General features: G+C 35.8%; 1 protein-coding gene across 1 annotated transcript; it reads right to left on the minus strand.

The window, feature by feature from the left end:
• Nucleotides 1–465: 465 nt before the first annotated feature.
• LOC109064271 (switch-associated protein 70-like) lies at nucleotides 466–12076 on the minus strand. The gene is made up of 12 exons (XM_042728614.1): nucleotides 11530–12076; nucleotides 10480–10620; nucleotides 7928–8101; nucleotides 7611–7838; nucleotides 7359–7505; nucleotides 6275–6383; nucleotides 5999–6180; nucleotides 3233–3340; nucleotides 2559–2725; nucleotides 2270–2468; nucleotides 1237–1333; nucleotides 466–1157 (listed from the first exon to the last, which is right to left on the minus strand). Exons 1-12 carry the CDS (start codon nucleotides 11623–11625, stop codon nucleotides 1057–1059), a joined length of 1749 nt encoding a protein of 582 aa, XP_042584548.1. The 5' UTR covers nucleotides 11626–12076; the 3' UTR covers nucleotides 466–1056.
• Between the last annotated feature and the right edge of the window lie 302 nt (nucleotides 12077–12378).

Below are 12378 nucleotides of genomic sequence, written 5' to 3' on the forward strand. Positions count from 1 at the left end.
GCATAGTCTGTCTGTCTGGAACTAAAAAGCAAAGTGATCAATTTTGATTTATTAAGGCGCCATCAGGCTACTTTGACAGTTTGATATCTAACTTAAAAAACGATCAAACCACTGGTAACAACTCCAGTTGTTGTGATTGTATGGTTACTTTTTGGCGTCCTGCCTAACAACACCCAGCACAGTAAAATAAAATAAAGATGCAAAAGCACTGTAATTATTTTATAACAGTAATAATAACAAAGATAACAAAACTCAAACATTACAGTATGGCATTATGCTAAGGTCATAAGTTTGATTCCTAGAAAATGCATGAACTAATTAAATGCATACCTTGAATGCAATGAATTGTATGCTGCTTTGGATTACAGCATATGTCATATGCATACATGCAAAATTAAATCAATATATTAAATTCATCATGGTTGAAAAAAAGAGATGGAAGACCAAATAAACCACATCAACCCATCATGAACAGCATGATTTATTCTTGTATATATTTTCAAACAAGGTGAAGTTAAAAAGCAAATTTTGAGCTGAATGGATTATACAGTACATGCACTGCTAAGAGTAACACAGTATCACAGTTATGTATCTTTTGTCAATCAGTGACTCTAGTCTACAGAAACTGTATGAATTGGTCTTATCATTGGTTTATCTATGTATCAATAAGGACATCTAGTGGATACGGTAGGAATCTGGTGCTTTGATAGCACTAGCACATCCAAACTGCCTCTGAACAGCTGTTTTTCACATTAAAAAATGAATACGCTTGAAATTACTAAAGCTGAATGATAATACTTCTACATTTTCTAAGTGTGTTTAAAAACAACAACATTAATTTGATAACTCATAAACAAAATCAACACCATCAACTGCACATCATTTAGCTGCTAATGTTCCAATATAAGAGCACGTGATTAATAAATGGTTGAATAAAAAGACATCTTAGTAACAACAGATTTAATGATGATTTAATGATAATTGATGACTACCTGGAAAATAAATACACACAAATAAAAGAAATGGATGTTTTAGATGTTACTGTCCATCATATGATCAATTCTTGTTCTCCTGCCAAATCCTCTCCAGCTCATTCAGCTCTGTTTCAGTGAACGCTGCCGGTCCCCAGTTGGTAATTTTAGCGGGGGACTTGGTGCCTGAGAAATACACGAAAAACATTAATCTGGTTCTTTTGGAAATGGTATCTGCCACCTGAGAAAGTTTACACTCGGTCACCTGGTGAAATGATTCGAAGTAGGCCCTCTTGTTTAGAGACTCTGTGCTTCCAGTTCTTGGTTTTGTTAGCTGCCCGTTCCAGTTTCTTTGTAATGGCCTGAAAAACAATAAAAGTCACTGAAATTCTGATCATTTACCTTAAAGGAACAGTACACCCAAAAATGCAAACTCGCTGAAAATGTACTCATCCTCAGACCATCCGAGATTTACATGAGTTTGTTTGTTCATCAGAACAGATTTGGAGAACTGTAACATAACATCACTTGCTCACCAGTGGATCCTCTGCAGTGAATGGGTGCCGTCGAAATGAGAGTCCAAACAGCTGATAAAAACATCACAATAATTCACAAGTAATCCTCATGAATACAGTGAAGTGAGAAGCTGTATGTTTGTAATAAACAACTTCATGATTAAGGCATCTTTAACTTCAAATCATTGATTCTGGCTAAAATTAAAAAAAAGTCTGCTATCCATAATATTGCTTCAGGAGAGAAATCTGCACAGATCAAGCGCTGTTTAAAAGTGTGAGAGGACAACAAAAGATGGAAGCATTTTTATGCATTATGGACATGCATTTTGGCCAGAAGTGATTATTTTAAAATTAAAATGTCTTGAATGGATTTCTTTCTTACAAACATGCAGCTTTTCACTTCACAAGATGTTAACTGATGGAGTTGTGTGGGTCACTTGTGGATGATTATGATGTTTTTATCAACTCTCACGGCACCCATTCACTGCAGAGGATTCATTATTGAGCAAGTGATCTGATGAGGAAACAAACTCATCTACATCTTGGATGACCTGAAGGTGAATACATTTTCAGCAGTTGGATGAACTATTCCTTTAAGTTAAAAATTAAAGGTGTACTTTTTTGCATTTAAACCAACAAAACTTTTAATGTCTGTTCTATCTAATGAGATGGACATCTGTGCTACAGAGTAAAAGAAGCAAAATTAAATATGTTGGAAATCAAAATATACTAGAAAAGGATCATGTTGATTTGACACAGCAAACATTATTAAAAAAACCCTACCATGTATTCCTCTTGTGCCCCCTCTCTCTGTCTTCTAAGGCTCTCCAGCTGCTCCTGTGCAGCCTGCAGGGCACTTTCCTTCTCTCTCCGCTCCCTTTCCAGCTCTTCTTTCTCTTTCTGAGACTGGGATAAGATTTCTTGCTGCTGCTGGTGAATTTTCTCCAATTCAAGCCTCTTGTTTGCCTCCTCTTGTAGCAGCCTGCAAATAAAACACACAAATGTTCTGCACAATGTGGTGGCCCGAAACTTTGAATACTGGATGTGTACACTGAATGTTGTATTTGTGCACCTGGCCTGCAGTATGCGAAGGGCTTCTTCATCCTCTTTGGCCTGCCTCTCATCATCTAGTGCCTTTTTCAGTTGACTGTACATTTCTTCCAGCTCCTGCGTACGCTGCCAGTACTGCTCCACTTCACTGGCCTTTTCGACCACCTTCTCTTCCATCTGCATTCGAGCCTAAGAAGCAGTTTTACATTTCTTTATTACATCAGACCTGCATGTCAGCTGACAACTTGTGACTGAATACCCAGAATTGTACTTTAATACCCAGGAAACAGGGCCCCTCTCTTTCTCTCTCTCAATTTAAGGGATTGCATATAATTTGCGGGTGTCAGGAATTTGCTATCAATATGCAACAGACTCCTGCACTCTTAAAAATAATGGTGCTTCACAATGCCATAGAAGAACCTTTTTGTCTAAATGGTTCCATAAAGAACCTTTAACATCTGAAGAACCTTTCTGGTTCTTTGTGGCGAAAGAAGGCTCTTCAGATTTTAAAATGGTAAGAAAGAGATGGTTCTTTAAAGAACCTTTGACTTGAATGGTTCTTTGTGGAACCAGTAATGGTTCTTCTATGGCATTACTTGAAGAACCTTTTGAAGCACCTTTATTTTTAAGAGTGTGGTCCTTTTAGGAGAGGTGAGATGTCTGCTAGTGGGACATTAACGTTATTGTTGCTTTTACCATTTTCTCTTGCTCCAGGTCTCGTCTATATTGGTCCAGTAGTTCATTTTGGGTCTGAAGTCGTCTCTGTTCCTCCAAATCACCCCTCATTGATGCTTCCTCCAGGTTCTGCCACATCCAGACAAAATTAAAGCATGAAAGGCTTCTGTGAGCCTGATTAAATCCCAAAGTACAGGCGGTAAAACATAAAATAACAACTAGACTTCATTCACTGTTTAATGTTAAAAGCATGTTCCAGATCATGTCATGCTATTGATTCCAACAAAAGCATTTCAACTCTTCCCTCAGTTTGTAAAAAACAAATACATATTTACAATAATGCACTTACAGTAGAAGTATATGAGGCAAGGCATACAGGATTTTTCTCAAAGTGCATAATGTTATTTGGAAAATGTTTTAAAGTTGACAGGCAATAAAGTACAGCTTAATGAAAGAACTATCCCTTGAGATTGAAGATATCAAACAGGAACTAGTGACTGTCAAAACCGCCTGTACACAGGAAGTGTGGCTTCATTGCTCAGGAGTGCTCTTTTGCAGGTGCCCTAAAATAAAGAATTTGCATAAGCAATGCTGTTTTTTTAAGTTATATTTTTGGGCTTGTTTTTTTTTTTTTTTTTTTTTGACAGGACAGTTGAGGGCAGTCACTTGAAAACACAAGGCTATGGTTTCAATGGCAGTTTTAACATATTTTAACAGAAAAAAAATTTTTTCTAAAAATATCTACACATTTATCAGTCTCAGAGCTTCGGTAGGTTCTGTAGCTTTCTTATCATTGTCGAATAAGATTGTCAAAAATGTAACATGAAAACGAATTAAAGGTTTAACATGGGAGAAAATAAATAGACAAGGAAGTGAAAGTTTCTAATTACTAATAGTGTGCTATAAAAAATGTAAGTGAATGAAAATGAGCCAAAAGGGGAACTAACAGCGAAAAGAGAACAAAACGAAAACGATATTGTAACAGAAGAGGTACTGCAAGTTTCATACCTTTAAAGGTAACTCCCCAGTTTAAAATATGAGTTTTTGTTTCCACCCTTCTGAAACATACCCCACCACATGCCCCTAAATGTGTATATATAAGTCAAGTTGTTCTCTTAACAACTCATGTCTGTCCATCAGTCACAAGAGTGATTCTGCTATTCAGTAAGACCTTTTAACAGTCCAAACTGCACCTCCAAAACCTGTGCATCCCTAGTAAAAAAGTAATATATTTAAAATACATTTATTTCATACTAAGTATAGTTCAAATCTATCAGCATATACAGATAACTCGAGACTTACTGATATAAAAAAATTATAATTAAACTTTACTTTGCATATTATTTGTGCACAATGCACTTTTCTTAATATTAAGTATAAAATGTGTTTTAATGTCACTTTTGATGAGGATTGTATGATTTTTGAATTATATCAGACTTTAAATGCAAAATATTTAAAGTGTACCTCAAGTACACTTACAATAGTTCCACTTTAGCACAATAAAATATGCTAAGTATATATTTAATTGTACTTCAGCACTACTTCTGCACAATTAAAGTGCATTAAGTACAACATTAGTTTACATTTATGCATTTGGCAGACGCTTTTATCCAAAGTGACTTAAAGTGCATTCAGGCTATACATTTTTTAGCCATGTGTGTTCCCTGGGAATTGAACTCACCACCTTTTGCGCTGCTAACGCAATGCTCTACCACTGAGCCACAGGAAGTTGTTTCAATTTATTGAGTACATAAATATAAAAATGTATTTGTAGAATACAAATTGCTTGAAATGTATTTCAAATACATTTAAGTATATTTATTTTTTACTAGGGATGTCGTTCTAAAAGATCAACTAGAAATGCATGGCTTAAGTTTATTTTTACCGACATGCCAGGTGTGAACAAGAATGTTTTGTATATCTTGTTTTACATGAAATATCTTGTATTGAAAGCTATAGCACTGCCAAGTATTGTGTCCTTGGAGGCGATTGTTGTGTTAGCACTAGTTAATTTTAATCTGACTAGCTAGCTTTAAAACATGCGTTCACCAGTCACAGCAGTGGCCATCTACTCTAGATTTATGAAAGAGGTAGCATCACTTGAAATTAAGCATTTGTGACAGAGATTGAAGATAAGAATGGAAATTTATAATTTTTACAAAAATGCAATGTATTGTATTTTTTTATGCAATAAACTTTGCTAAATTCATAAGCTAACCTCCAGAAAGATCTAAATATGCATTTCCTGACCCATTTGAAGGCGTTCAGTCTGGAGCTAATTTATGATATATGTTTTGCACAAGAAATAAATTGTGTTTTTGAGAAGAGTCATCAGAATGGGGTATGCTTGCATATGTATGTAGTGTTGTTTGGTGATACAAAAAGCGAAAATTTAGACAGTGGAATGCACGTATTGTAATGCTTCACCAGCAGAGACAATGGTAAAGTAAGTACTTGTGTGGCATGAAAGACCAACAAAGGCAAAAAGTTAACATCGGTACGGAGAACACAATGTGGAAAGATTTAATGACCAAGAAAATATGAAAGAAGTGATGCACAAGTTGCTTCTTTTTTGTTAGACAGGACTTTTTGTGTCATTTACATCAAATTTAGAGATGATCATTCTGATTCACGTTGACAGATGGCAGTGCATCAGCACCACTGTGGTTTCAGAACTTCAAGTTAGGGTTAGGCTTAGGTATAGATATAGAACTATATAGAGATACTACTAAAATAGCTTGAAACAAGACGTTTTAGCAGGTAACTTGTATTTGTATCTTTCAATACCTTGGTCATGGCCTCCAGCTGGGCCTGCTTTCTCTCGTTGGCCAACTGCAGCTTTCTCATTCTGTTCTCCATCATCTCCTGTTCAGCTTTCAGCCTGTTTCTCATCTCCCTGCGTTTCTGTCTGGATTCTCGGTGTGGGGAGGAAAGGCCCTGCCTTATGCGGACAATGCAGTCCTGGATGGCTGAATACACATGAACACATGACATTGTGGAGGGACAAATATTTCACAGTCAAAAGTGTAAACTCTATGTGTAACCAGCACAGACATGCAATACCTTGAATCCACTCTTGTTTTGTCTTTTTATCCGATGCACTGATCTCAAAACTTTTCTCAACACATTTTATAATAAAGAGGTTTTTCTTTCCATCCTTGTCTGGTAAGGACTGCAAATACAGAGCAATTTAGATATTTAAAGGGACAGTACACCCAAAAATCTAAATTCTGTCAACATATTTAGTTTTTTCAATCCTGTATGCTTTTCCGCTGTAGCTTTCATTTCTATTAGGGCTTTCATTTAATTCAAAATATTTAAATGTAACATTGTGTGATCAGTCGTGAAACATGAAAGAATTTATAATGTTGTTGTACATGCATCTTTAAGTGCCAAGTCTGAATAAATATATTTTTGGTGGATAACAACTTAAAGCGATAGTTCACCCAAAAATGGAAATTCTGCCATCATTTACTCACCCTCAAGACTGTATTGAGTGTGAGTCTTTCTTCTGTTGAATACAAAAGATATCTTGAAGAATGTTTGTAACCAAACAGTTGACTATGTTACTATGGAAGTCATTGGCTACCTTCAACTGTTTGGTTGCCAACATTCTTCAAAATATCTTATTTTGTGCTCAGCAGAAGAATTAAAACTCATACAGGTTTGGAACAACATGAGGGCAAATGAATGATAGATGACAAAATTTTCATTTTTGGGTGAACTATCCCTTTAAATTTTGGTCTTTTCCTTACACGACACTTTCCAAACAAACAGACTTGCAATATAGTGTATAAGTCATATGGGCTGCTTGTTTTCAGTTGACTACCCTAATACCCATTGACTTTCATTGTATGGAAAAGATCAGCTTGGACATTCTTCCAAACGTCTGCTTTCATAAGAAATCATACAGGGTTGGATCTCATACATGATATGAAAGCTTAATTTTGCCATAGAATAAAAAAAAATAAAAAAAAAGTCATTGCAACTTTTTATCTCGCAATTATGACTTTTTTTCTCACAATTATGATTAGAAATAAGCTTCCATAAGATGAGGATGTGTAAATGATGACAAAGTTCTTGTTTGTGTGAACTTGAAAAGATCTTTTAATCACAACAAATACTGTAACAAATGTTCTGATTTTACCTCAACACAGCAGTTGCGATCAAGAGAAATGCATCCCTTCTGCTCTATGAGGTCTTCACTCACATAATAGGACATGTAATTGAGATGGAGCTCAAACCACCGCTCTGTCCAGTTCTTCCTCTTATGGCCTTTTTTCATCATGTAGCCCTTTGTGAATAAAAAACAGCAAGTTAATCACTTGTAAGGAACCTCTGTTTATTTCTCCAGTTTTGGAGAGTGGATATTTACATTGGCTTTAACACAGACTCCCACCTGCTTAATAACATCCATCACAAGTTCCTGAAAGACCACATTGATGCCCATGGAGAGAGTCTGAGTGTTTATGCCCTTGGTGAAATGGCCCAAGCCAATAAGCTCAATCAGTTCCCAAGCATTCAGATTTTTTTTCTTTACACTGAGCTGCATTTTGTAGTCTTCAAACCTGTCCTCATTCCAGCTGCAACCCACTGCTGCAAACAGCCTGCGCAGGAAATACTCGAGCTGTTACAATACAAAATACAGCGTTATTACCATTTGATATCATGCAATTAGAAAAAGATATAAAAACTACTAAAAGCACTAGAACCAACCTCTTCTGTGACAATGTGCAGTGGATATTTATCTTCAGACAGGAAGTTGAAGATGCACCAGACCTTGAAGGTATCAGCCCCTGAGATGAGCAGATGTTTGCTACTGATGCGCTTTGGTGCAGATAAAGTCCAGCACATCTTATTCAGCTCGTTGAAGTCAAAGTTGGCCTGGATCTGCCATTAAAATATTCAAAATGAACCTAATTTGGAACTAGAATTTCAAATCTTTTTGCAGAATTCATAAGCAGAGGCATAACGTTTATCTTGTGTTGACTTACTGAAAGGGACTTGATTTCAGAAATTTCATACCAGGCTGAAAGTAAGGAAATCAGTGAAACGTGGGCAATTAAAAAAAAATGTATATATCTATATCAATGCTTAAAAGCATGCAGACATGGACAAAATGTTCAGTTCTTGTTCTTGAAGAAATGTGGTCTACTGTAAGCGAGTGTGTCAGAAACTGTTGATCTTGTGAGGTTTTCACACATGAGAGTCTCTAGAGTTTACAGAGAATGGTGTAAACAACCAAAAGCAGTAAGTAGCAGTTTCTCAGGGAGAAAAACGCCTTGGAGACAAGTAAAAGAAGAATGGTCAAACAGGTTTGAGCTGACAGAATGGCAACAGAAACTTTTACAGAAGTCATAACCACACGTTACAGTAGTGCTACAATGAAAAGCATTTCTGAATGCACAACATGTCAAACTGTGAAGTCGAAAGGAAGCCGAAGAGATGCTGTTAGTTAAGAACAGGACATCGGACTGAATGTTGGGGGAAAGCAAATCATACTTCCAAGAAGAAAATATATCGAAACTTCTGATAAATTTGGGTGTTTTTCTTAAGAAAAACTCTTTTTTGTTTGTTTGCTTTCTTTTTGCACTTTATTTAAGAAAAATAACTGAGAAAAATAAGCAGAAATCTTTAACTAAACCGAATTCACAATTAAACTATGATGAATTATGTTGAGAATATTACACTAGAGGACAATGCATGATACCTGGCAAAACTGTTAATGAAGTGACCACTGAGAGTATTTTGAGAGTTTAAATCAGCATGAAATTTCACACGGAATTTAAAAGTAAAATTTGTACTATATTTTTTTTTATGGCAGAATACATTCTCTTAACCCAGTTTACGGTTTGCTCATCAGTATGCCATTCATGGGTTTATTTCCCCAAAAATTGCAACTGAGCGTCCCAGTACCATCAAAACATTTAGAGCTGTCAGCTAATATCTGTCAATCTCTTTCCAGCTTAACCAGTACTGAGAGTTTGGGGCGTGGCTACTGTAGCAGGCTGAGCCAGAAGGTGTTTAACTGATGTGGAACCATGGCTGATGCTTTACATGGCAAAAAGAAATTGCGATTTAGATACAGATACAGTTTTTGGAAGCTAAAATGTGAAAATTAGGCAAAATGCACAGAGAAAGACAATGGAATGAAACAGGGCTAAACACATTGGCGGTACGTTTACAGGATATTAGGTTTCCATCAAGACGTCAAACTTGTGCAGTTTCTTCTCAAAATGTATAAGCTAAATTTACATTTTGTCTCACATTTCAGCCCCAGATAAAATAGTAAGATATTGTAGGGATAAGAATAACTTAAAATAAGACATTTGAAAATATGCTTTACTTTTGTAATTCTACACTAAGTGACACAAGTAGCACCGAAACTTCATACTTCATCTTAAACGGTAGGAAATTTTAAACAGTCACTTATTAAATGTTTATTTTCATTTTCAGCAAGAGACATAAAAAAATGGATATGTGAGTAACAAGTCTCATGCCCCATGAATCATAAGTGACGGCCCATGGATATGAACTTCCTTACAGTTGTCTTAGCATTTTAGGTCTCATCTTCTTACAAGCTTTGTTTTTTTGGACAATTTTCTAATTTAAAATGTGCTGAAAACTTTAATGAATCGCTGGAATACTACAGTGGGCTCCAAAAGTGTGAGTCCACTGAATATATTTTATATTGCAAATTATGCAATTTGCAAATTATGCAATTTGAGTTAAACTAAAAATGCACATGAATTTCAAAGCTTGAAAGTTTTATGCATTGACCTTTTGCTTTAATGACAGGATCATATTATGCAGCAGGATGTTTAAATGTTTAAAGAGCATCTTACATCATATGAAGAGTGTTAAAAAATTACTTATTTGAGTAGTACTGTATATATAAACAGCATACATAAAGTTTTCACGTGTTGTGTGTGATGAAATTATTCATTTATTTATTTTCTTCCCAATTTAAATCCGAGTTTGAATCCTAGATTTTGGACCCCACTGAATGTCTTAGTACAGAAAAACAGACAGACACACACACAAAAAAAAAATATGCTGATGTGAGTCACGAGATATAATGTGCAACCTTATTCCAGAGGAAATGATAAACATCTATTCTTAAACAAAAACCTGTGCTGGTGATGGTGGGAGGTATACAGTAATTCATTCTGTGACAAGAACATCATGCTATTATTGTCATCATAGTACTGCAGGAGTGAAATACAGCAATAAGGCTGCTCTTTGATAAGAGACAGTGTATTTATTACCTTATCAAGTATGAACATGTTCAGGTAGGGCATGTATCCTTGTGTTGACACTGGTCCTTCATCGTCATCCTTAAAGTGCTCCTCCAGGGCTGAAGTGTTATGAGGGATTTTCAGGATGGTGCACAGGTTGTGAGACAGCACCTACAGAGAGACAGACAGCAACTCTAGGCCACTTGTGTTCAATCATCATGCAGAATAAAATAGATCAAGCATGGTCAAAAGTTTTGACACGTTACACTGAATTTATGGTCATTACACTTAAATGCCTGAAATTAGTTTTGTAGACATGCAAATGACATCTGAATACTAATCTTGGCAATGAAAAAAGTAAATACTGAAAATTTAGTCAGAGCGGCTAGTGATGAAAAAGCATTCTGCTTTGTATAGAAGAAAATGTTCATCATTTTGATTGTATTATTATCGTAAAATATGGAAAACATAATAAAGATAAAGCAGCTTTCGATGGTTACTGTATCTTTTAGGTTGATACAATATCCAACTTTTCATTTAGTGCTAAAATACTAAGGATAAAGCAGCTTTCGATGGTTACTGTGTGGTTAACTTTGCAAAAAAAAATGCTAACCTAACATCTAAGTTGATTTCATCTTCAGTGCACATACTGTACACCTGCATACATACACCCATGAGAAAGTCTTGCAAGACTGATCAAGCGTTGAGTAAACATTTAGTCTGTGCCTCTCTCTCTCATTATAGCCTATTATTTTCTTTAAATATCTGTTGAAAAAAAGGCCTAATGTTCAGCCGTCAGTACTTTGTAGACCGGTATCAAAAGGAGATAATCTAAGCTGCAGAGAGAAACAAAGTTATTAAATGTATAACTGAAAATTTACTTCACTTTATCTAGATTATAATGCATGTATGAATAAATATGTCTAAAAGAGACTTCTCGTACGAGCAAAGTTGATATTATGGACAAAACTTCATTTTTTTAAGTGGATAAAGACGGTGCACAACTCTTCAGACCCAATACACGTAAACTAGAGCTCAAACAGGTGATTTCTAAAGTTGACGGTAGAGTACTTTGCTTACCTTTAACTGGGATTTGGATACTTTACCGTTTCGGTCCACATCCAGAGCAGTAAATGCGTACCAGATGGGTTTGAGTATCTCGTCCCGGGACAGCATTGTAAATACAGTTAGAGATGTCAGAGCGCCTGTAAAACTGATCCTCTTCCCTCAGTGCGCGCAGCATGAGCACTGCGAGTCACGTGACACACTTTACATAAATCTCACATATTTACTTTTAATTTAATAAAACCATAACGTGCCACGAACGCACCAGAACCTAATATGTTCCTTTTATCCGCGCATTCAGTTTTGGCGTCGTCCAGTTTAGTGTTGTTGACTACAGCCGGTGAAGCGTTTTCTCCATTTGAGCATTACTCAGCCATAAACAGCACGTATGAAAAATAATAAACCACAGGAAACCCTTATATTCAGTTTGTGCGAATTATTATTGTCAGAGGAGTCGACCTGTTAAAGTAAATGTATTTCCACACAAGATCGCCACTTATCTTAAAATATGACCCTTTTGTTAGTTTGTAATATATTTGCAATGTGTAAATTAATAATAAAGTGATAAATAACCACAGCACTTGTTTAGCACGATAGCCATCGTATGATAAGCGCTAAGGTTTCCTCCTCAGCACACTTTTCCGCTTTCTGACGAACTAACTTTTGTGCTTGCTTAGGCCTACTACTGAACTGAAACGCACACTTACTACATGTGTAAAAAAAACCTTAGATTAAGTATTTTCTAATAATTGATAAAAAGCGGTTTAATAACGTGCAGTACTGTATGTCACGCGCCTCAGGACATACCACCAACACGTGCTTATTTAAATGCAATAATTAAATTGTGCTCCCTAAAACAATGTT

The sequence above is a fragment of the Cyprinus carpio genome, chromosome B7, assembly GCF_018340385.1.
Source record: "Cyprinus carpio isolate SPL01 chromosome B7, ASM1834038v1, whole genome shotgun sequence".
NCBI lineage: Eukaryota > Metazoa > Chordata > Actinopteri > Cypriniformes > Cyprinidae > Cyprinus > Cyprinus carpio.

Excerpts from the sequence above, each read along its gene's own strand:
- LOC109064271 (XM_042728614.1), bottom strand. The coding sequence starts at position 11,625 with ATGCTGTCCCGGGACGAGATACTCAAACCCATCTGGTACGCATTTACT. Across the intron at positions 8,102-10,479 it reads ACATGTTCATACTTGATAAG|ATCCAGGCCAACTTTGACTT; the intron begins GTAATAAATACA and ends TTTTAATGGCAG. Across the intron at positions 7,506-7,610 it reads TGATGGATGTTATTAAGCAG|GGCTACATGATGAAAAAAGG; the intron begins GTGGGAGTCTGT and ends TTATTCACAAAG.